The sequence below is a fragment of the Rhamphochromis sp. 'chilingali' genome (genome assembly GCF_963969265.1).
Source record: "Rhamphochromis sp. 'chilingali' genome assembly, chromosome: 5".
In the NCBI taxonomy this organism is placed as follows: Eukaryota; Metazoa; Chordata; class Actinopteri; order Cichliformes; family Cichlidae; genus Rhamphochromis; species Rhamphochromis sp. 'chilingali'.
In genome coordinates, this window is record NC_137932.1 from 11,729,710 (window position 1) to 11,756,149 (window position 26,440).

The 26,440-nt window shown below is 40.7% G+C and overlaps 1 protein-coding gene across 1 annotated transcript in view; it reads right to left on the bottom strand.

The window, feature by feature from the left end:
* The window catches only part of grm1a (glutamate receptor, metabotropic 1a), a gene marked incomplete at its 5' end in the record, with an annotated part of 35,156 nt that extends 8,716 nt beyond the window's left edge, over positions 1 to 26,440 (bottom strand). The window contains 5 exons of the mRNA XM_080883646.1: positions 167 to 335; positions 870 to 1,116; positions 2,602 to 2,837; positions 22,819 to 23,068; positions 25,711 to 26,440. Coding sequence (XP_080739772.1) covers positions 167 to 335; positions 870 to 1,116; positions 2,602 to 2,837; positions 22,819 to 23,068; positions 25,711 to 26,440 — 1,632 coding nt within the window. The remainder of the gene's footprint in view (positions 1 to 166; positions 336 to 869; positions 1,117 to 2,601; positions 2,838 to 22,818; positions 23,069 to 25,710) is intronic.

Sequence of the window (26,440 nt, forward strand, 5' to 3'; positions counted from 1 at the left end):
ATTGTTCTTTGTCTTCTAAAACGTGAAAAATTTTGCATTTTTCTCAAACATTAAATGATTATTAGGTCGCTCTGGAAGAGTGTGAAATGTGCCGAGGTGATATCTCAGAGAAGGATACGGATGAGTTCGTATGGGAATTTACTTTAAGGAGGATCTGAATCCCTACCTTTATCTGTCCTTTGGAACAGGGCTCACTACAGACTGAGCGAACCATGTCGCTGCTGTTCATCCACAGTTTGTTGTCATCGATGCTCAAGATGCCCTCGCTCCACGACCCCACGTTTATGTAGTCATAGCGATCATCACCCACGCTCTGTAAATTCATGATGTCATACCTGGATGTTTGAGGAGAGACGGAGCACTGCGTATTAACACACTTATTAAGTGAGAAAGGGAAGGATTTGAGAGGGAGTGGGAAAGGAGAGAATCAGAGTGAAAGGTAATTTAATGATAACAACTCCACAGCTTAAGCCTTTCCTCTTATCTGAAGCCGCAAACTGCTTACAACTCTGTTATGTGACATCAAGCGCTCATACCAGTGTGCCCTCATTTTTATACTGAACCAGGATGCACTGCACCTAACCTCCAGCTGACAGAGGAATGACACGGCTGTGTTTTCTGACTGTCAAATGTTGTCCGTTGGACTGTAAAGACATGAAAGTGACTGCCGCAGTGGACAATCCACTAAATCTGTTCCAGTCCAGACTAATTACATCCTCTCATGCTCAAGACTGGGACACACATGTGTGCTAATGAGTTGGAGAGTGGGAGAAGGGGAAATGCACTTTGTGACCCAGATGGTGATATCAAATCTCTATGTTCATTTCTTGGCTTTTCTTAATTTTTTATTAGCTTCTTCTTCCTCTTACCTTCCTGGGGTGTCTCCATTTTCGTCAAAGTAAATCTCCTCTCCCGAGACTCCTCTGAAGGATGTTTTGAGCAGGTAGTCCAGAAGCTTGCTGCCATCAATGGGATCCATCGCCTCACAGAGCCCTGTCTGTCCCGGACATAGCTCCTTGTGCATATCATGAAGGCCATGAGCCATGGCGTAGATGGCATTGATGACAAAGCCCATCTTACTATCCTGCACATAGTTCTCTTGCAGACTTTCATTTCCTGTTAGAGATGAAAGGAGAGGTCGTCAAACAGTCGAAAGAATTCCAAACTGCAAGTGTAGAAAATCTGCTTCAAGGCAGAAAGAGAGATAGAGAAATTAACTGTACAACTCAAATCACCGTGTTAACCTCAATTCATTTTTTTTAGTTCTGTCAATCTCTTCCCCTCTTCTTAACCTTGATCACAAAGGGCAGAAGATTAAAAAAACATTCATAAGGAAGAGTTTTAAATGCAACTATTCCTTAAACTATTTTTTTGTGCTGCTGTATTAAAAGATTTATTACTCTGTGTGAATGACAGCATTAGAAGTATGATGAAATTCGAAGAACACATGAAGAATATAGAAACAAAGACAACTCTTTTTTTGTGCAGCAACAAAATATATTAGCATTGATGCCCAAAAGCTCAATAGGAAACAGATGAGGAGAACAGCCAGTGCCTGGGAAAATCCTCACTGTTTGTGCAAGCGGTACTTCAGTCATCTAAAGGCACTGTCCCACAGTCACAGTGTTTGGCAGAAGGAGGGGGGAATGATCTCTTCAAAACTACATTTATTGTTGCCTCCTTTGACAGTGCATTTAAAATACTGATATGTTTTGCTTGTGATATCAACATGCACACGCAGTGGGGGGGGGGAAAGGGATGCAACTTCTCACCATACAACATATTTTTCAGGTGTTTGTGTCAGCAGCGTGTGCTGAGTGAGCCATTCATTTGTGCAGCTTTCCAACGTATATGTCAACTTTTGTTTTCTTTCCTTTTCCTCGTACAGACCAAACAAGCAAGTGCTTTGCATCAGAGTTTGACTGATGAATTTCGCACTCTAAGCCTGCCAGGATGAAGACATCTACCCATCTACTTTATTTGACTAAATCGCAGATATTACAGAGAGCGCTGGGTTTAAAAAAGCATCAGTCAAACTCATCCTGTCTTGGAGGAGTCAAATGCAAACAAAGTGCAGATGAAATTCAGACAGTTGTTGTAATAATCGTGTCTAGAAAGATACACTTACCACCTCGAAGATCTATGGAACATAAGAGGTTTGTAAACGTGTGATACAAAGTAGAAAAGCGTCCATAACCTTACAGCTCTGAGTGTCATCACAAACCACTTGTTGATTTTTATTGATCGTTTGAATTTAGAAGCATGCAATTCGTCTTAATGCCATTCTGCAGGGTGGATTTGTTTGGAGCAGTTTTTGAATTGTGGTTGAAAAGCTATCAACAAGTCAAGAACACAATTTACCGTGATCACCTTTTGCGAGCAAATGGAGAGAATATTCATGGAGGAAAACACAGGGGGGAAAAAATAAATCACAGGTTTTATTAATATTCACGAGTTCTGTTCTTATATTCATGATCATATTTAACCCTATGGTCAGAAGAAAAGAAGACAGTGCCTGAAAAACTAAACTCTGTGACTAGTCATTTGTTTGAAAAATATCCACTCCTACTTATGAACGTCAAAAATTTTGTTATGTCCTACCGGAGCAGACTTTTTTGTAGTTCTTCTTTTCCTGGGGATGGCCTGGGAGGCGGCACTGAAAACGATACTGCCAGAACTCTGGAAACCAAGGGTTCCTGGTATTGCTGTCCAGACGTAGCTTTAGGTAATAGTCGTCAAAGGACCTGACCACCGCTGATTGGAGCTTCATTGTGATGCCTCCCTCTGCTTCCTGCTCATAACCCTCCACAACTTCGTAACGGTCTGCCCATCCATCGCTACAGACAGACAGAAGAAAAAGAGGAGACTATGATCTTATGGTCAAAGGGTGGACAATAAAAGACTAGAAGATAAAGAAGATTTGAGGAAGGACAAAACATCATAGTAATAAGAGGTACTGTTAGACACTGATGATATTCTGTGCATAGTTGTTTTATAAAGGATTGTTGAATATTGTAATTAGTACTCAACTATTAATTCAGACTGACAAACCCAAAAAGCTGTTAACAAAAGCTGCTTTGTTCATTCATTCAACACGATGTAAACAACGAGGGTTTGAGACACTTGCTGAATGGATGGATGTCAGAGACCAAGTAGTAAAAAAAGTTACATTTAATTTGATTTAATTAAAAAAATGAACTATTATTAATAATATTATCGTAAGGTAAACTTTAGTGTCCTGTTTCTTTCAACTGACATGAACTACATGAACTTAGTAGAAGGTTTCACATTAAGGCTATAAAATAAATCATCAAACTCATACATCATCAATCAACCATAGGGTTAGTTCAGGTAGGCCACAAGGTCAAAGGGCATAGCAGATCAGCTGATCTTAATGTCAGCCCCTATCAGCTGATGGCTCAGCTGATTCCTTTGCACGTGCTCCATGAATACCCAGCTAGGAAATCTCATAAAAGCATTTAAATTGCTTTAACCTGCCTACAGTTGCTGGATATCTTGCAACCTTCACTCCAGCTTCTTCTTCTTCTCCGATCACATGTATCACGCTGTATCTTTTGCTACTGTTGCCTGCTATGTCTTTTTATGAAAAGCCGTGTTGCTGCTCAAGCTTTATATGTATGTGTCTGCGAAGGTGGTGGGGTCCCAAAACAGAGCCTTAACTCCAAATATAGTGAGGAAATATTTTACTGTGATCAAAGGCTGTACATGCATTTTAGTTGCAGATGTGTCTGACTGTGTTTTAAAATGAATTAGAAAGTGGTTGACAGGCCAGCTGTCATCCTGTGGTGGGACTCATTTGTCTTACAGGCTGTAAATTGAGTATCACTGTACGAGAGGACAGATTGTTCGCTTTGATCATAATCACATTAGTCAGGAGAGGATAGGTGTTTAGCACAAGCACAAAGATATTAGTTACACCAAATCTTTAAACTGAAGCACTGTGCTAAATCACTGTTATCCCTGTAACTTTTAACAATGAAACTTCTCTCAGAGCCAAAGTAGGGGAGACCGGGGATAGTTGTAACATTTTTGACATTTCTGTCTGTAAATTGGAGCTCTTTTAAGGTAGTGGATTCAAAATGTAATGCAAAGTATTTACATGTCTCGGCTATTAAATAGTGCAGCTATTTTCTCTGCAGCACAATTACCCATTGCATGGTATGGCCTCAAACACAAAGAGTGAAATGTTACAATTGACCCCATAGTCTGGGTTAGTTGTAACATATCCTGGGGTGAAATGTAACACAATGAAATAAGGGTACTAACAAAACATTAACATGTAATCTTTGTTTATTCAACACATGAATGCACTTAGAGCCATTTATGTAGCTCTGTGTGTGTGTGTGTGTGTGTGTGTGTGTGTGTGTGTGTGTGTGTGTGTGTGTGTGTGTGTGTGTGTGTGTGTGTGTGTGTGACAGAATGCAGAAATCTAGCTTTTGAACTTATTCCAACCCTCCAAAAAGACAAATTATGGAATTTTCTGCAACTGAATATTTCATTAATTTTGGTTGGTCTTCCTTGAGTTTGGCCTCATTGGCTCAGTGGGCATTATAACCTACAACTCTTGCACCAATTTTGAACATAACAATGAAGCTGAAAAAATGTAGTTGTTCACCAGCATCGCAATAACATTACTTTTTATCATGGCTTACCTTGGTGTGGTTTGCAAAGTGCTTCAGAAAGATGAGGAAATCTGTTTCTTGCACCCATCCTGATTTATTTCCACTACCAGTACTTCCTACTGGTCCATCTCTGATACAGTGGTCTGCATAATGTATGTGTGGGAACACAAACAGTGGAGGAATTGTGTTGCCAATGGCATTAACCGCATATACAAAAGCGACCAGTGAACCTCTCTCTGCTGATGTCGTTGCCCCAACTTGTTTAATATAAGTTAAAGTAATAGTGCGGTAAGTTGTAACGTACATTATTATTACAACTGACCCAGACTCCTATAGCCATGAACTAGCTAACATTACAGCTAACGGCTAAAACATTAGCACTAAAGACCTACACAGAATATATCCCCATAGACATACAAATAACATAATTTAAGCTTGATGACTTTAACTGCAAAGCTGATAATGCTATTATAAATTGAAATAAAGTAGAAAAACTTACTTTTTGGCATACAAATTACTTTTTTTGGTGTTAAATTGTCTGTTTTTGACAAAATGTGCTGATTTTTCACATGTGATAGCAGAACTGAATTGGGCATGCACAGGATGAGTCACATCATTTGAAACTTAGCCCTGATTGGAGAAATTGGAAGTGTTACAACTGACCCACGTTACAACTATCCCCAGTCTCCCCTACATTTTTATTACCTTAATAAAAGTGTTTTTAAAGACACAGAAAAATAATGAGGCTTATGGTGGCTGGTATGCTATTAATACTGGAGGCCTAACTAGCAACAAAGCAGTGTTAAACTTCAGCAGTGGTCCAAATCTTATGGATTTCTCTGCTTGGGCTGTAGAATAAATATCCTTTAACAAAGCAAAAACGATGACAGAAGAGTATCATAGCACAAGTCAAAACTTTAAGTCAGGCGTTGCTTTTATTTAAATAATATTCCATCACAAGTAGGTAGACTGCAGCCTCGGCTCTTGTGCAGCGCTAAATTAGCATAGCGGCTTGGGGCATTACAGTGGGGCAAAAAAGTATTTAGTCAGCCACCGATTGTGCAAGTTCCCCCACCTAAAATGATGACAGAGGTCAGTAATTTGCACCAGAGGTACACTTCAACTGTGAGAGACAGAATGTGAAAAAAAAATCCATGAATCCACATGGTAGGATTTGTAAAGAATTTATTCGTAAATCAGGGTGGAAAATAAGTATTTGGTCAATAACAAAAATACAACTCAATACTTTGTAACATAACCTTTGTTGGCAATAACAGAGGTCAAACGTTTACTATAGGTCTTTACCAGGTTTGCACACACAGTAGCTGGTATTTTGGCCCATTCCTCCATGCAGATCTTCTCGAGAGCAGTGATGTTTTGGGGCTGTCGCCGAGCAACACGGACTTTCAACTCCCGCCACAGATTTTCTATGGGGTTGAGGTCTGGAGACTGGCTAGGCCACTCCAGGACTTTCAAATGCTTCTTACGGAGCCACTCCTTTGTTGCCCGGGCAGTGTGTTTTGGATCATTGTCATGTTGGAAGACCCAGCCTCATTTCATCTTCAAAGTTCTCACTGATGGAAGGAGGTTTTGGCTCAAAATCTCACGATACATGGCCCCATTCATTCTGTCCTTAACACGGATCAGTCGTCCTGTCCCCTTGGCAGAAAAACAGCCCCATAGCATGATGTTTCCACCCCCATGCTTCACAGTAGGTATGGTGTTCTTGGGATGCAACTCAGTATTCTTCGTCCTCCAAACACGACGAGTTGAGTTTATACCAAAAAGTTCTACTTTGGTTTCATCTGACCACATGACATTCTCCCAATCCTCTGCTGTATCATCCATGTGCTCTCTGGCAAACTTCAGACGGGCCTGGACATGCACTGGCTTCAGCAGCGGAACACGTCTGGCACTGCGGGATTTGATTCCCTGCCGTTGTAGTGTGTTACTGATGGTGACCTTTGTTACTTTGGTCCCAGCTCTCTGCAGGTCATTCACCAGGTCCCCCCGTGTGGTTCTGGGATCTTTGCTCACCATTCTCATGATCATTTTGACCCCACGGGATGAGATCTTGCGTGGAGCCCCAGATCGAGGGAGATTATCAGTGGTCTTGTATGTCTTCCATTTTCTGATGATTGCTCCCACAGTTGATTTTTTCACACCAAGCTGCTTGCCTATTGTAGATTCACTCTTCCCAGTCTGGTGCAGGTCTACAATACTTTTCCTGGTGTCCTTCGAAAGCTCTTTGGTCTTGGCCATGGCGGAGTTTGGAGTCTGACTGTTTGAGGCTGTGGACAGGTGTCTTTTATACAGATGATGAGTTCAAACAGGTGCCATTCATACAGGTAACGAGTGGGGGACAGAAAAGCTTCTTACAGAAGACGTTACAGGTCTGTGAGAGCCAGAGATTTTCCATGTTTGAGGTGACCAAATACTTATTTTCCACCCTGATTTACGAATAAATTCTTTACAAATCCTACCATGTGAATTCATGGATTTTTTTTTCACATTCTGTCTCTCACAGTTGAAGTGTACCTCTGGTGCAAATTACTGACCTCTGTCATCATTTTAAGTGGGGGAACATGCACAATCGGTGGCTGACTAAATACTTTTTTGCCCCACTGTATCTCACGTCCCCTGCAGCAAGCCTCAATTTAAGAAGACCGTAATCATCTCAGCAATAGTGCCTCAACAATAAATGCAGACTTTACACAATCAAGTCAGCTTGCCTGTTTGTTTACTTTTGTAACCCTGTGCGCAAGAATTTCTAGCCTACTGAGCTAATTTGATTTGGGCTCTAAGAGAGATGGAAAACACCAGTGATGGGGACACTGAAAAAACAAATTAACAGATAAATAACACCACAATGAACTTGCTCTTTCTCTCTGTCCCATTGAAAGCTTCCAGCAGCACTGCTCTTCAGCTTTTACTCTCTTTTACACTCTTCTACACTTTTATGTGGGATTCAGTCTACTGATTCAACGTACCTTCGCTATAGACAGCTACACGCCAATTAGATATGATTCACCGCGGAACCAATTAGGCACCTCACACACAGGATGCGCTGGATGATGGATAAGGACGTGTGCCTGTTCATGTAGGTGCAGGTCGAAGTCTCTGACCTTTTCCTCAACAATTACTGCCAGTCAAGAAAAAGGAGACATTGAAACTAATTTGTGAGAATTTATGGTTGAGCTATTCCACCCTTCTCGTGGTAAAATCCACGTGGGTTCCTTCAGCCAGCAGGGAACTAAAAAAACATCCTAAAAATAAACCCCATGTAATCCAGACGTTGTTAAAGTAGCTCCAGCTGACCCTAATGTCCAACCTTTCGATCCCATCACCTCTCTACAGGCTTTGTGTCCTAAAAGAAAACCACACCATGATCAACTTACTGACCAGGAGCTGGAAACTCAAAGAATTATGATGGAATGATAATCGATTGATTAATCAATCCTATGAATACTCAACTGGCACATTCAGCACCAGGTGATGTGTAACCATACTGATAAAAATAAAAGGCATTTTATATGCACAGTATGATGAAGCATTGTGCAATGGGTGTATGCTCTTGAATTACAAAATTCATAGTCCAGGGGATAAAAAAACAATTAAAACTTAATGAATAAATAACTAACTGTTGTTGTTGCTTGCGCAAGATAAGTTCCCAAGTTTCACAGCCTAAGGGAAAATAGCGTGTTGAAGTCTGATACTAATTCTTTTGTACTGCTCGCCAAACAGCAGAAGGGTGAACAGGCTGTGACTGGGCTGGATATTGTCTTTTAATATAATTTGGGCCCTGCACCTTGACGATGTCGCTGATGCTCAGTCGATGAGTACTGGCGATGTTCTGCTTTAATCACCTGCTGCAGAGGCTTGGGGGTTTTCTTTTCTTACAACACAATCCAAACAGTTCTGAGAGTTCTGGGTTGGATAAATGGTCCCGTCCAAAAACCTGCCCAGTCTTGGGCAAGAAGGCTCAAATAAGAAAAGGGCATAATAGCACCAGTCTATATAAGAGGTGAAATGAGAAGATAAATAAGGTATCTTCAATACTTTCAAATGATAGTTAATAATTTAATATTATGCTAATATTCCTCAGTACCATCTTTGCAATAATGTGCATGCTGTAGGTTACTTTAATTGTTTATTTTTAGGCAAGAAACCTCCAGAAGTACTGTACATTACAGCACTCCATTCCAAAGCCTGATGTTGAAACACAACAAAAAGGTCTTTGTGGACTTTTCTCCCCGTGACTGCGTGCGTTCCCTCCTTTTACTCTGGCTTCCTCCCACAGTCCAAAAACATGCATGTCAGGTTAAGTGTCAATTCTAAATTGGCTGTAGGTGTGAATATGAGCGTGAATGGTTGGCTGTCTCCATGTGTGAGCCCCGTGATAGACTGACAACCTGTCCAAGGTGTACTCCCACCTCTCACCCCAAGACAGCTTGGCTAGTCTCCAGCACCACGACCCTGAAACTGATGAACATAAGAAGATGGATGGATGGATTCCAATTCAGCAGCTTTGGAAAATGTAAATGTAAAAAAAAAAAAAAGTTAGAAAAGCTTTTCTCATCTTGTTTGGCTCCCTGACTTTAATCGCTGGTCATTTTTCTTTTTGTTTAAGAACAGCTCAGTCAGTGCCATTCAAGTATGCTTTAGTCAGAGTGGTGTATCTAGGAAGAACAGGTTTGCATATTTGCATAATTAATTAATCAATTTGATATCAATTGTATTGACATATTGCAATGCATGATAGGTTGACAAAGGTATGCTTTATGTAGCATTTTTTTGATAGCTTCTAATGAATGTTGTTCTCCAAGGCTCCAAAATTCATTAAAAATCCTCTGCTGCATGCAGCTAATATTGCTAAAGACAGCAACAGTGTTAGGTAATTGTGAGTGGGCAAAATAACACAACATAACATCTGTTTTATGTGGGTAACTACTGCAGTATATATTTGCCTAACATGTTTCAACATGTTTACAGTATTTTCTGTCGTATATTTGGAGATCATAATTCAGCCGACTCATTATTTTCTTCCTTGTAATTAAGTCAAGAGTTGGAGAAACGTGAACTGCATTAGTCCTGGTCACGTTTACTTCATTTAGTCTAAGTGAATACAGTCCTTGTCCTTTACCCTCCATTTCAGTACATGTAGTACAGGGAGAGGCACAAAGACTCATACACTAGCCTGCAGATTTCCATTTCGATGTTCCGAGTCACACATACGTTGGAGGCTAACTGCATTTAACGCGTCCTAATGTGGTCAGTACACTTCAGGTTTTATGTGAGAGAAAAGCCGACTGTTCGCGGATAAAAAGACAGGAGGGGCGTAGAAGAAGAGATAGATGGAGAGACAGAAGTGCTGTTCAACACGCGACATGAATAATGCACAACGCGCAGAAGACGTGCTCGACTGTTTCTCACAGTGGAGTTTGTGATGAGGTAAAATGACATTCTCTTTTCTCGCTCGCCTCTCTCAGGATGGCGTCGTCTGGCAGGGCTCCAAACAGCTCATCAAAACTCTCGGGCCACCAGAGGGATGCCTAATGGGATCAAATCTGATTTAATGTCACCTCAATGTTCACACCGCATATCGGAAGGCCCATTATTACATAACCTGGGTTAGATATACTACAGGAACACCTGTTTAAGCAGATTAAGGAGTCGCTGTTGTTCAAGAGTGTTAGTTTTGTAGTTTTCCCACTAAGCGCCAGTAAGAACGAACACAGACTAACACGTTTATAAAGTATTGCAAAAATAATTCTTGGCTGATGAAATAATATTATTAATAATACCTGAAAAGCATCTATTTCACCATCCATAAATGATCCATGTGACTCTTTCAGAGGTGATCGTATGGGCGAATTCTGAAGATGAACCATGGACAACATTGTAAATAGCATTATGGTGATATTAAGCAGTTATGATGTGAGTCTTTATTCATGTATCTCTTTTTGTCTCTTTACAAAGCAGCCACCGGAAACCTGTCCAAGAAATATTAATCCACATCCATGATTTGTTAAAGAATTAGAACAAACTGGGAAGGCACTGGGCTTAATATTTGAGTTCAAAGTCAGTGATTATGGCAAAATAAGCTGCCGATTTTCTATATTGGATCAGTTATGATGTTATGTAAAAGTAATTAAAAGAATTTGGAACTAAATTCCAAATCTGACAGGAAGCCAGACTCGAAAAAAAATCGAGATAATGATTTGAAAAAAGCTGTAGGATCTAAGATTAAGATGCTTAGAGGTTTCACAGTGTTATAGTGATATAAGATTACACTGATGCTCATCTTATAGGCAGGACTTGATAAACACCGCTCTATCGTGTGGTCCATGAGTGTATGCCTACGTTCACAGATCAATAAAAGCTTTTAGAATAAAATAATAAAATTTCACTTCCCCTTTATTCCATACTTTCCCCAAAAAATCTACTGAAATCTAATAAATCTAAGTCAGTATTTATCTCGGCGAGTAAAGTCAGCAAGCTGCTATCCCTTCAACGGCATATGCTTAGCATTAAGACGAGCGCATTTTGATAACATACTAAGGCTCGATGATGTGTGGCATTGTTTAGAGGAGCACAGTGTGTCGACAGCTGTATAATTAATAGAAGTGTACACAACAGAGAGCAGGCCGAGAGCTCTGTTCGCTCTGCCGGATGATCTAGTTCCAGTTTGATAGCACATTTGTATATTTATGAAGGCATGAATTAATTGGCAGGGCAGAGATTTAATCACATGCACTGTTTCCCCTGGAGGATGAATGAGAAGAGTTACTTTAAAAAGAAGAAGGGGGGATAGGGGAGTCAAGAGTTTCCTAATTGCTCTGTACAAAAAGTTCAGTTAGTTAATAGAAAAAAAAACTTTTAATCTGTCTGCTTCACACAAATTTAAAATGCCAACGTTTATTTGTTCTAAAAGTAATAAAAGTCAATAAAATTGTCTTTTTAATGTTTCATCGTCATGTTAAACCCACATGTTTGAACATTTGTGTTTATGGGCATATTGCATTTCCAAGCTAATCTAAATGCTTGCCTTACACTAACCCTAATTTCTCCACCCTAATAGCCCTTTAGGGTGTAGCAGAGGATGATGGACAAAAGTTCTCCCTTTCAAGGTTTAAACCTCATACTGTTTCTCTTTTATATCTTATTTTGGTGTCATTTATCTTTTTGCACATTCTCCAGTTAAATTTAGTGATCTACATACAAGTGAATGCAATTTTTGTGCTTAGCATTGGAAATAGTGTAATTACAATGCCTCATTTCTTTTGGTTTGAAAATGGGAAATGGGTACAAAGTTGTATTGAATCAGAAAAACACGGAAAGGCAAAAATATACTTTTTCATATTTATCTAATTTTAACGAGCTTGTGAGTAAGTAGTTGGTATGACCACCTTTGTTCTTCAGCACAGCCTGAACTCTCCTAGGCAAATGTTCTTGTCATTTCTTTGAATAGTTTTCAGGAATTGTACTTCAGGCTTCTTGAAGGACATTCAAAGCATTTTGAAGTCATAAAGAAGTCAACATCCCAAAAAAACAACAACTTTAAAAGCCCTTCAGGAGTGCTGGAGAACTTACTGGAGAACTAGTATATACTGCAGTATACTACTACTGCAACCAAAAACCTCAAGACCCCTAAATGAAATGAAAACTGATGAAATAAACTGCACCCAAGCGCCTCAGCCTGTAAATAACAGCTATTCATGAAACTCTTTACAATTTCTAAACTCAAGGACAACCAAGCCGATGGACATACAGGCTAGTAACATACCTCCGCACCATACCATAAAAACGCATGCTGAGATGTTACAAATAACCCAGCAGCTTATTATCCTTACAAGGACTTTTGTTATGGTGACTGATAGCATAGTACAGCATTTCTATTACAAACCTCACCTGAATAAAAACACAAGCATCACATGTTATAAGGTGAACATATGACTTGTAGGAAAGTAGTGAACACACTGAGTCAAAACATAATGAATTTAAATATTCCAATAAATAAAAAAAGAGTCTCATATATTTTCTTAAGAGCAGTATTTAAGTAAATGTTTTATACATTTTCAATGCTGCTATCTTTGTTTTTTTTTTCAGGTCTCAGTTCTCCATCTTCATCCCGATCCCACAACACTCTTAATTCATTTGAAACTGTTCAGGCGGATGAAGATCTCATCACACCAACGCTAGTCTTCTCAGCTAAGCACTAATCCTCTGTCTACCAAATTCTGTCTCCCCGCTCTTCCATTCTCCTCATTTTCTCTTATTTCTCTCAATCTGCGTTCTTCTGAGTTAAAACAGAAGTGGTGGCTTGTTAGCTACCGCGGTATAACAGCGAGACGCAGAGGCCCTGGGTTTGCTGGGAAGCCTTTAAAGCCTATCCAGGCTGCTTTTATTTATTCATCATGCTCCAGTTTGAGTTGGGAGATCACTGTCCTCCACAATGACAGGAAACACTGCTGGGAAAAAATAGCGTTTGCTTTTTACTGCCAAGAGACGTCAGTTCAATAAAAAATCTCATCACAAAAATCTCAATGATATTTTATGAATACTTGATAAAGTTAATGCAGAATTTCTATTAAAGTGCGAGGAGAATGCTCTTTTAGATGTTTTTCTTTCCATTCTCAGCATATTTTGTTACATTATTACTATATAACTATAGGACTTATTAACCAGTATCATTTTGATTAAGGTGTATGTTTGACTTACTTGGGCTTCCTCCCACCGTCCAAAGACATGCAGGTTAATTGATTAATCCAAATTGCCCATAGGTGTAAATGTGGGAGTGAATGTGAGCGCAAATGGTTGTCTGTCCCTGTGTGTTAGCCCTGCGACATACTGGCGACCTGTCCAGGGTGTACCCCGCCGCTCGCCCTATGAAAGCTGGGATAGGCTCCGGCGCCCCCTGCGACCCTGAAAAGGATAAGCGGAAGCGACTGGATGGATGGATGGTGTAAGTTTGAGATTTTTCTTGTACAACTGTACAAGTAACATGTTAGAAAACTATCATTATGCCACATGTACCCCAAAAATCTAATAATGCAATATTTTTGCTTTAAATGTTAACAGAAAGGGCAAAAAGCCTCATTCTCTCCTAAAGACAAACTGTAGCCTTACGTAATATTTATTTACATAATACACTATTTTATGGGGATGGTTTTGTACCATATTAACTGCCCATGAGAAAAGAAATACTGTAAAAGTAATAAATATTTATAGGTTATGGGAAACTAAGCCAGCGAGGTAGGTCTGGATCCATTTGCTTCACAAAGGCCTTTTAGGTAAAAGACTTTTTTTTCTTCTACTCTTTTTTCAATTCACTGCCGATTGCCTCTCCTTTTACTCAGCCCGCTGCTTTACCCAGCCGGGGTTGGGGCGAGCACTATCCAGCGTTACGTGAGAATAACTCAGAGCCCAGGATGATGAATTCCAGTCGCTTATTTCATCTGAGAAACCGTCCAACACTTGAGGCAGTCCGACTGGCAGCGATTCTAAAAAGCTGGAAAAACAATGTTTGCTATTTAAATTGCAAACCGTTGTAAAAAACATTGCTATTGATTGCTTTTCTTTTTTCTGTGATGTTTTGAGTGGAGGTTCAGATTTTCTGTGGCATCTTTCGCTACTCTGTTGGTCCACTGTTAGCTGTCTGCAGCAGAAAGCTTCTCAGCTTCTACTAATCTGGATCTGACAACTGTGTCCAGATGCAAAGCCCGAGTGCTATTTTTGATCGCTCCAATGTCATTCACCCGTCGCTGTGCACTTTGGGAGCACCGGGCTTCAATTGCAGAGAGGGAGATGTCCTTGACAAAGTGTGGCTGCTTTCAATTAACATCAGAGGCGTGTTATAAATATTCAAATGGAGCTCATTGTGCTCCCTTGCACAGTGGAACACAAACAGATGTAATCGTGAATTCTGACTCAACTTGAATATACTTTCGGAGCCACAAGTGTTCGCGAGCCAGGCTCCATTACTGAATGATCATCGCCAATGTTTTCTTATCTTATAATTACCATCTTTGTTACTGTTGTTGCTGGGATGAATTTTTCAGATGTCAGCCATATTTTCTGAGAAGGGACTATTGTGCTGTATTCTGTGGAGCCCCCGCTGACAGACTGAGTGACAGATCTGCAGCGAGACGATCATACCAACTCCATCTCGAGGCCAAACAAAATCTCCATGGTGACTGCAGCACAAGCAGCACACGAGCCTTTTGTTCCAGCGGTACTGTAAGCCCTGTTCTCCTAACAAACAAACATACTGCCCTTAATTCATGAAACTCTAAACTTTCCTTAGAGCAGGGGGGTCAGAAAATAGAGGGTCACATCACAGACTGAGGATAATGTGAGAAGGAGGTTTCTCTCCCAGGCCTCGTGTTGCCTTCCACACCTTCTCTCTCTATCTCGAATCTTTGCATTCAGAACTGATTCATCAGTCACGACTTTGCTGGAAACTGGAAGTCTAACAAAAGGAAGCCGTTGCTTGAAAGCAAACATGAAGCACATCACCAATAAAGAGGAGAATCTAAGATGGTGAAAACACGAATGCAGTACATGAAACGCACTCTTCTGAAGTGTTGGATTTCAGTTTGAAACCATCACCAAATTGGAAAAAAAGATTTTAACTCCTTAAACTTGATATCCAAAGAGTTTCCTTTACCTTAAACATATTTTTTTTTAAAGATTTGACTCAGTGAGAGCTACTATGGGTTACACCCAAGCAGAATAAATCAGAAATTTAGCCCTAACCCTTTCTGGATCTACAGTTCTGGATGGCAAATATACCCGTTTATTTTGGTGGTGTTTTCAGTGCTATATTGCCAGAGATAACATCGCTCTTCGCTGAAACCCTGCAATTTGCCAAATTACTCACAAGGAGAAGTCAATAGGCAAAATTCCACATCCTCCACGCTTTCCTTCCTGAGATATGGAGGAGATGAGAGCCTTAGAGATGATGGAAAAAACACTTTAAATGTGTCCCACCACAACCCTTCTCTCTCAGTCTCTCTGTCTCTCATTCCTGCCTTAAACATTTCATTTATTCCGGCTCAGCGTCCCCTTAAAATGGAACAGGACAGGCAAATGCAGAAATGCATGTGACGCACACAATACGGGCTTGCAGCTTTCTTCGCACCTCAGTGCCGTCTTAAAAGATGCAGTCATACTGCGTTAATGACCGGTGCCAAGCTATTACAGAGGCAGAACATCCGCATTCCTGTGTCAGTGTCCATTTTGTCAGGAATAAAACACAAACAAGAACTGAGAAGTCAAAATGGGACCCGGACCGAAACTGTGTTTGTAAGACAGGGACAGAAATGAGCGTTACATGTGGAAAAGCAGCTTATGCAAATGATGTTTAGTAATAACAGCATTCAAGCAGCATTAGCGGGAGAGAGAAAACGAATGATGCTAATTGCAAGAGAGCAAGCAGGCAAGCAAATGAGTAGGTGGATGCGCTCCATGCTGCCATTCAGAAACCAAGCACGGTAGGCCTACTGGGGAAGAGACTTTAGAGGCAACGATAATGACACCGTACAGTAAATGTGCATCCAGCTTTCGAACATTTCAGGAACTACAGCTCAGCAGACAGAGCTGAACTGAAATTAACATTCCAGATTCAGAGGTTTCCTGAGACTGTGAGAGAGTCTAATGGTCCCCGAGGAGCCCTCAGTTAAACACACACGGCACACAAACACACACACGCTCACTACACTGTCAGATTCGTTAATGATGCATTTCTGTCACATCTGCAATCTGTAACAAATACTGCGAAACATGCTGCTGTGTTATACGGAATATAAGCTTTACAGTAGAATACTGTCAGCTGTTTGGCTGCCATTATGCTGATCCGACTGTAAAATATAACTCAATATATTATATATCGCTCTGTGTAAACTGTAGCAGTATCTGAAAAAGACGAGGATGTCTTTTTCAACTTGTCACATTTTGAGAATAAAGTTGAAATTTGAGGAAAAACGTTGTACTTGTGAGAGTAAAATCCACCTTTAAGATCAAGGCTGGCATGCTTTCTAAAGAATAAAGTGAAGTCAGCTTCAGTTTGCAAAACGCAGACGCTAAAACCAGTGAAGTCAGTGTTACATGGCTGCAGTTTATTGGACTAATCTGTGTGTCGAGGCAACGCCTTCATCCCAGATGCCTCACCTACCTAAACTCTACACCTTCACGGCTAAACAACTTGAACAAGTGTCCTATTGTGCATTATGATGCAACCTAGCCTGTACTACACAAAGATTTAAACATCGATGAGGCCACTCAGGCCACTAATGTCCTGGAAAAGGAGCAATTTGCTTGTTAATAAAAGCAGTTTTAAAGTATAAAATATGATGAACCCACCAGCACAAGGCTTTTTATAAAGGAGTGTCATCTTTATTCTGTAATTAGATATTACTCTGAAATTGGTACTTCAACTTTATTTTGAATATATTAACTTTAATCCCTTACTCAATTATTTTACTTCTAATATTTCCCCTGTTTTCCCCTGTTATGCCTTTGTAATCCTACTTAATTCAGCTCTATTGTCAAAAAGCAATTTCCAGTATTTTTACAGCAAATTCCTGACTAACTAATTTAATTAAATGTATATTTTCCATGTAATTTTGTTATGTATGGACAATGTAAAACGTTACATAATACAACTTGGTCAAATCAAATTTACTTGCTTTGATATCCATTCCGACCATACCAAGCACATTTTCCTTGATGAGTTTTTAAATAAATTAAACTTTGATTTGATGTTTTTCAGGTGCATTTAATAAAAGTTATGACTTCATGTTTATTGAGGGTGCAGAATCATGTTTTTGATTGTGGAAGTTACCACTACAGCTTACATAAAAGTCTACATTTTCAGATGTACTGATGAGAGTTTCCATTACATGATGCTTCACTTTTTCTGTGTTTTTGAAAGCGGGCACTGTGCACATTAAAAGTTAAGAGAGCCTGTTCTCGAGTTAGACAAGAGGTGTAAGCGACTCAGCTGCAGACTTGCAGTTCCATCAGAATTTGCAGCTTTTAAATATATGGGACTGGATAGAAAGGTTCAGTGTACAATGATACGTCCAAATTAGATTAATTCATTTGTCATTTTGTTAATTTACTTGCCATCCTCCAAGGAGTCCTTTGTTTAACATAGATTTGAGTAAATGATGCTGCTGTTTTCCCTGTGAGATCAAAAATGAGAGGAATTACTCAAACTATTGAGAAGCAACAAAAAACTGGACCAGTTGCAGTATTATGATAATAAACTAACGAAGCCTGTTCCCTCTTACATTTAAGTTTGTTACCTCTTCTTCTTCTCCTCCCTTATGTGTCTCCATAAACGTCTGACTAAGCTGCACTTACTCTTATGCTTTTATATTTCACTCTGTCTCATCTTCTGCGGAAAATATTATTACCTAATAGAAGAGAAGAAATTTGAAATGTACTTGAAACACAACAAGAAGATGGACATCAGTGTTTTCTTGATTGGAATGAAGTAGATAATCTATGTTGCCACTGTGCCTCGGCAGCTCCCTGACAGAATATATGGATGGAATAAATATTGTCCCTTTATGCAATGTGTGTGTGTAACATATGCCTGCAGCAACAAAGTAATGGAAGCAAATGATTGGCAAAATCATGATTGACAACAGAGAGAGAAAAACAAGAGGCCCTCTGACTGACAATACGAGAGTGGAGTGGATGTAAAGTGTGGAAGTAATGCAGAGCAGCGACCGCAGATAAGGGATGAAGTGGGTCGAGCACGTCGCCACACCTGGCCCTCGTCTGAAGAGCAGGTTAGCTGCACAGAACAACAAAGGCTCTCAGATTCAAACATCCCCGAATGCCCACTTGTAGTTTATGCAGCCACTGCGGTATTGTGTTTGTGTCTGCTTCTGTGCTGCTCTGTGATCACTGTAAAATACGAGACAAGGAAAAGAAAACCGCAGCGTTCCCTGCTTTTGAACACTGCAAACATTTAGGTCTGGTGCACCACTTACGCTCCTTTATTATTTTTAATGCCAAGTAAAATGAAATGAGGACGTGCATAAAGCTTCAAAAGAAATTGGTCGCAGTATCTGCCTCACTGGTTTTGCTTCATTATCCTTAAAAAAATACACCAACTATGTTAAATTGGTGTCATATTTTAAACTCAAATATTCTCAGTTGTACCCTTACCACAAAAACAATGGGATAATTGTGATGAAGTGTAATGCTTTTTACTCGCACTTACATTTTAATTAGTACACTGATTGGCCTGATGAGGACAGTATTTGGAAGTTTTATTATTTTGGTGAAAAAAGCAGTGAAAGCCTCAAGTGTGCCTGTGTGATTTTTAAAGAACATTATGCTCCTATTCCATCCTGACTGTTGCTGATATTATTCCTGTATATTTCCTGTTTTAACTTATCTGATATTAAGCATTTTGTGGTGATTTTGGGGGCGATTGTGGCTCAAGAGTTGGGAGTTTGCCTCGTAATCGGAAGGTTGCCGGTTCGAGCCCCGGCTCGGACAGTCTCGGTCGTTGTGTCCTTGGGCAAGACACTTCACCTACCGCCTACTGGTGTTGGCCAGAAGGGCCGATGGCGCGATATGGCAGCCTCGCTTCTGTCAGTCTGCCCCAGGGCAGCTGTGGCTGCAACTGTAGCTTGCCTCCACCAGTGTGTGAATGGGTGGATGACTGGGTGTGTAAAGCGCTTTGGGGTCCCTGGGGGGACTAGTAAAAGCGCTATACAAATACAGGCCATTTACCATCTATATAGTTGAACTTGAGACCTTGAATGAACTTCCCTGGTGTAGACCATTGGACGGACATTTTTGCGGTAATACAGAGAAGCTTTTTTGACTGGTTACTGAAGTTAATGAGGAAGTTCAATAAGGAAGGATTACAATCTGCCTGCTTTCCTGGGTGTTCGGTCGTTGGTCTATTATTTACACCACTTCCACTTTCCCATGCTGTTGAACTCAGCGTTGACACCAATGCTGACACTAGTCGAATCATCTTTTTGTCCACCTTCTTCGAACCAATCAGCCACCACTCCACGTGCTTTAAATCTCACAGCTCAACAGTTTTCACGCTCTTGTCCGCTCAGCCCACTTCCTCCCACCGTGGTCACTCAGATCTGTCCTAATTTCTATCACCAGGATTATGTTCTGCTGTGTGGAGTGGATGTAAAGTGTGTAATCGCCAAATAGATTAATTGAATTCTGTATCTCAATAATCGTGTTCGGTTCTTCTTGAACTGGTGTCTCAGTATATAAGGCAGAAAGAAGATTATTACCATATTACCAGGTTTAACTTGATATTATGAGATGTTTATTTACACACCCAGCAGGCATGGAGCAACATTTGTCATGTTTTTGTGCTCAGTTATGTTCAAAAGCCACTTGTTAACTTTGTCTGCCTACCATTTGGTGCTGGTACTGGGTTTTTTGTGGCTCTTTCCACTGAAATCAGCTACCTGCTGCCACTACAAACAATGCGGGGCTGTAAGACTAAAACAGTGCGCTGAGTTATTGTCAGCTCTTCATTACAAGTGACCTACTTTCCCAAATATTGCATAGTGCCAAAAAATTGATCACGGCATGCAAAGTCATCTAAAAATGTGCAGAGGACTTCTTTATTTCTTTTCTTTTCTTTTTACTGGCCCTTTTTTTGCTTTCTGTGGTAGATTACCACTTTTATTAGAACTCGCACACATGCACACACAAATAAAGCACGAACATAAACAGACGCACACGCAAATTGTAAAAGCTTCCTCAGAGGTGAAAGCATAAACTACGAAAACAAGCTTCTCTTTGATAAGCTAATACCTGTGTGCCAGCTTCATTCATTCACACACATGGCTTTGCATGTGTTGGCCCTCACTCTCTCCATCTCTCTCTGTCTCTCTTTGACCCAGAAGCATTTCTTCTGCCCATCGAGACTTTCACAGAAGCTAAAAAAAGACACACTTTTCCCGTCTCCTATGGAGGAAAGAGAAAAGTAAAGATATGGGAAGCAATGCAGCCGGCCCAGAGTGTCATTATAATAGATAATTTAAAAGCCTTGTGAAAAAAGAAAGAGTGCCATCCTCTGCTATGAACCTAAATATGCATGTGTGCATTGAACATGGCATATTCAATCAAAAGAGATGCTCGTGATGAGAGCACCACTTGTTTTCTCTTCATATACCGACGCAAAACATGGAACAGGAAGTCAGAAAGGCGTCTAAGGGCAATGACAGGAAACAAATGCTCTAATCACACCAGCAAATCTTTAAGTGTGTGCAAGAGAATTCGATTCGGCAAACAGTCACTGACAGATTTTATCTAACGCAATAGCAGTTTTTTATTCACAACCTAAAGACAACTTAAAGTTTAAAGTTTAAGCATTTTTCTTGGTGACAACTTGTAATAGAGATGGTTAGTGATCATACCACATGAGTGCAAATGCCATCAACAGTTTGCCCCAAATTCATTTGCAAGTCAATCAGAGCTTTACTTCATATCATTCTCCTGCTACTTGTCACCTTTTTCTTTAGGTTTCTACATACTGCTAAGTAATGAAGGGAAAATGTCCAAATCTCATGACAAGACCAGCAGAAGTATAGAATGTGTCTTAAATATTTTTAACTTCCCTCCCTTGTAAAGTGGTTCTCAGCACCAGAACAAACAGTGTCTATGGAAATCCACTAACACAGTGTTTCAATTCAATTGAAGCAGCTGGGGTCTAAAGCAATGATAGGTGAGGCTTTGGCTACACAAATAAAACTTATATTAGATTGATATGTGTACGATAAACAGCATTATTATAATTTGTCGACAGAAAAAACGTATGCTAATGCACCTTATCGGCTTCAGTTGAGACTGATGCAACACTTGAACATCAATGGTAACAAAGAGGAAGTGATTCTGTCTAAACACACTACTCTGTAATGAAAACCACAATCTAGTTAAGAGGAACAGTTAACTGATGTCAACAAATATAACGGAACACACAAGATTTTTAAACTTCAGCTGCTGACTGACACGTGTGAGGTAAGCACTGAAATGCACCTTCAGTCCTCCTTTAAAACATGTTTCATGCACAGAGCTTTGATTCCAGATTAAATGTGCGTCGCAGAGTTTGTGACAAGAGCGTGCAACACGCAAAGAGCCAATGGCTGTTAACTGCAAAAGGATTTTCACGTGCAATTAACCCATTTAACATCCAGTGTTGAATTGGTTCGTACATTTTTGTAAGTGTAGAACAATAACGGTTTTAGTCTGTGAGAACTACCTTTTGATATGAGTGAACATACAAAAATGAAGGAAGTCACTGTACTGTATTGTTTTTCTAGGCTTATGAGTTTGATTTGCATTCATTCAGGATTCAGCAGTCTAATCATCATCAGTAAGGACTCTGTGAGCACAGGCTTCCTTAGCCAGCCATTTAGCCATTTAAGTAACTTAACAGTATATGTAAAATATTACATTTAATGTGGATATGTTTTGCCATATGTATCAAAATACATATTAACAGTACTGTGCATATGGCTGAAATAGTCTACAATAGAGAAGTGCCAAAAAACCTCTTCCTTCTCTGAAATGAAGAGTGAAAGATGCTGCAGGAATGAACTGAAAATTAGCATTAAATACGCTGTGACTTTTATTGACAACTGTGAATGTTCCTTGAGGATGATTTCATGGTGTAATGTGACACTATAAGTGTGTGAGACAACTCTACTTGCCCTTTTCCAGTGACTAAGCCACCACCAGAAATGACAGGGACAGTAAGGAAGAGAAGAAATATGGAAAAGAAAGGACTGGGTGAATATCTGAGAAGGATGTTTAATAATAAAAGGGATTGATTCTTATAAAGAAGGTGGATTCAGTATGATCTTCGTGTATAATCACATTTGAATATAAGAAATGACTGCTACTGCCTTAAAATAAAGACAAATATGACGAAGCATGGACACAGAGAGTATGGACTTGAGGCATTGTTTGCAGCTTTTTTGGCAACACAAATGCCAATTATTCATTGTTGGAGAACATTTCTATTCAGTGCTATTGGTATGTGGTCTAATTCTTCTCAGTTGCCTTGGCGACATGCACATCAGGAGGACAACGCAGCATCTCGCAGCCTTCCAAAGGCAGGCTCTAAATTGTTCAATAAAAGGCAAAAAAATGTAAAATACCCACACACCTGCCAACAAGGAGGAACTCTCCATAAACCCCGAGCCGCCTCATGGCCATCAGCAGACCTCGGACAGTCATGCCCTCGCAGAAACACACCACCACACGAGCTTTGGGTAGTCGCTCCCGTAATTTCCTCAAAAGGCGGTCGTAATGTTTCTCCCCTGCGTTACTGTAGATCTTGTCCGAGTGAGCAATGCACAAGCCTTCTTGAGAGGCCAGCTCCTTGAAAGCCTCCATGCCACTCTCCCCATAGTTTCCTGCAGGTGACGCAACAAAAGAGACAGTGAGAATAGCGAAATTTTAAATGGCGTCCCATAAAATGTATCTTCAGCGTCTTGGAATCCCATTTCTTAATGATGGGTCCATTTTCAGTCATTGAGAGCTTAAAAGATGAAGCTTTCATCTGTGATTGGAATACAATCCACATCTTGGTGTTTTGCATTACATGCCTTTTTATATGCAATAACACACTGGCATCATTAAATATGAGTAATTGCTTTTAACCACACATCTCTAATTATTGTGCTGATGGACAACAAGTGTTTAAAGCACCCCACCCCCCACCCTTCCCACCAGTTGTTCACTGTAACAAGCCCTGACCGAGTTGAAGCTCTGATCCACTGATAATGAGTGTGAGAGTTGGCCGGCTAGTGATTGCAATCAAAGCCAAGAGGGGTAAAGATCGTTGTCCTTGCTTAACAGCATGCTATCCCAATCAAGAGCCCGGCAAAGCTGTTGAGCCTAAACCTTCTCTTTTCATGTGAACTACTTTTCTTGACTAATGTGTGAAGAGCTGGATTTCGGATGAAGCCAACGGATCTTTAGCAAGATACCTGGATTGTACAGACAAGTCAATCAGCTGTGCATGCAGGAACACGAACTTGCATTTGATTGTGCTTGTTATCAAAAGGGAATTAAAAGCACCTTTAAATAAAAATGTGTAAACATTGGGCTGTGTGATTGGCTTCACTGCCCCCACCCCCCTCCCTCCCAAACATGGGTGATGGAGAAAAAGTATTCTCTCTGTGCATGGCATGGCTTTACAGAGCGAGGAAGACAGCAGCTGACACAGGCATCACACTAAAGCATTTATTCTGACACAATGTGGCCATGTGTTGGTTTTCCGATAGCCCTTTGATGATATTTTCAATTGCCTCGTTTCATTCTTCCACTGGTAAATGGAAATAATGATATCCAATTATTTTACTCTTTCCATCTCAGCTGTGAGACAGGTGGGCGGTGGTGCATTAGTTGACAGGCCTTTTGACAATGACCACCAAAAACCCACTCGGAGCATTGCAACCAGACGGATGATAATCGGGACAGGTAATTTATGCAATTTCACAGCCCTAGCTGTTGCTACTGGCAACAAGCTGCAATTATAACTTGAATAAGGTGGCAGGGAATAGGAACTCGTGGGCTTAAGACAGTCGTGACCACAGATTCAGAGATAAATAAGGATAGCTCAAAACAAATTAGTGGATTTACACTGGACTTCTCAAAGGTCGAGTAAGGTCGCCATATGGCAAAATATATTAAGTCTGAATAGACTAAAAAATAGAATGCCTACAGTTAATTAAATCTTAAAAGTTTATATTGTGCAAAAGTATATTACTGTAATAATAACTGTACGCAATGAAATTCACCCTCCCCTGACTGTGCTCTCATCACTCTTAAATTATGACTTCAGTCCCACAGGATCCTGCTGTAGGTATATTGAAGGTCAGACAGCTGACGCCACCTAGATGTGCCTCCAGGTACTACACCTCCCTAGCTCCCTATCTTCATCTATCTGAAAGCAACCTGTGTCAAAGCCCATCTGCAACACCTGACTATAATAGGACTTTCCAAAGATGTTTTACACTCCCCATGAGTATGCAGTTCCTCAGGGGGGGATCCTGGGTAATGTAGCCTGTCACTCATAATTTGGGCACACAGTCGATGACTGTGTGTTCACCAAGACTTTAATGAAAACCCATGGACATAATTCATGTCATAGTAATTACTTTGTCTTCCCAACCTGTCTCTCCTTTTTACCTCCCGTCTCCACCATAATGCACTGGCAAGACTTCTTGAGACAAAAGTGAGCCCCGCTGTGTGAGACATGATATTCATTTTAATTTATATGCACTGAGAGGAATTTTAAGAACTAACGTCATTTTTCAGTGCAGTCTCACCCTTCACACTTAACAGTTTGAAAATTTCCACAAGAACACCTACAGTTTTAATGTTAATAAAGGGCCTGCTAGATTTCTACTTTTTCAACTTGTAATGATGACTTTAATAACACTGATGAGAAAGTCCAGCTTTGGATCCCAATACTGTAACATCATGCCAATATGAAGAAAAAAGAACATCAGACGACCTGATGTGTAGTCACCTTACACAGTTGCGCATGTTTGTTTGTTTATTTTTTGCGAGCAAGGCACCCATAACTCTGTTTTAGTGTATATGAGATGTTTTGCTGTACATGAGGCCAATACAACCCTCCAAACTAATGAGGGTCTACACTTAATACAGAGATGTGGATGCATTTGCCAAAAAAGCAAGAGACTGACAGGAAGGTGCAACGTGATATTCAAAGAGAAGTAAAATAGTAATCAAATGTCTTAGACCAGCTACCTTGAATTTTAAAAAAACATACACGTGAAGCTATTTTTATATATAAATATAAAAATATATGTAGTAGCCCTTCACACTTGGACAATCAAACACCCAGGATTGGCACAACATCTTATATAAAAGCTGGACATGTGTCACTGTCAAGCTCCAAACTCTGTGATCAATTACAGCCTTGCTGTGATGCTTCACTATGTTGTCCACTAATAGGCTGCAAGACTAGGGGTGAATTATTCTACTGTTGTGGTGGTGTTAGAGACAAGCAGTAATGGGCTCTCACCCTCAGTGTGCACTGCAGATACATAGGTCCAATTGTAATGCTTGACAATGTCCAGCATGGCCCGAGCCTGAAGAGTGTCTGAAGGAACGACCCTCAGGAAGTACTTGAACAAAGTCTTGTCACTCAGGTCGATGCTGGTGGCAGAGTAGGCAATCTGGGGGATGTTGAAAAGCTGCAACAGGTTTTGCACCTGAATAGCTACAGAGCTGGATCCAGGTCCGATCACACCAGCGATAGGTTTCTTGGAAGGTGGTGGCTGGTTGGATGGGGTACCGTCAATGCACCATTTGGACCCGTCCTTATCATCCCGGATGGAGATGAGGGAGTCCCGGATGAACTCGATGCTCTGCTCCAGGGCGACAGACGAGTGCCAGCAGGAGTCCCGGATCTCACAGCCAAGACTGATGTTGGGGAGCAGGTTGGGATCGGCGTTAATTCGGTCCAAAGTGTGGAACATGGCCTCGACCCTCTGTATGCCGTACTGCTCGCGCACGTCCCCGCACTTCCGCTCGGCCACCTTCTCAGCAGACGGCTGGTGGTGGACAGAGAAGAGTGCGCCGATGATCACGTCTCCGTCCATGCGAGCCACGGAGCGGGAAACAGCACGTGGGACCACCGACCGCTCATAGATGCTGCTGCTGTGGGAGAGCACGAGAACCCGAAAGAGACACGCGGGGAGACACAAGAGAGCTAAGAGACCCATCTTTACGCATGCCATGTTGCGCCACAT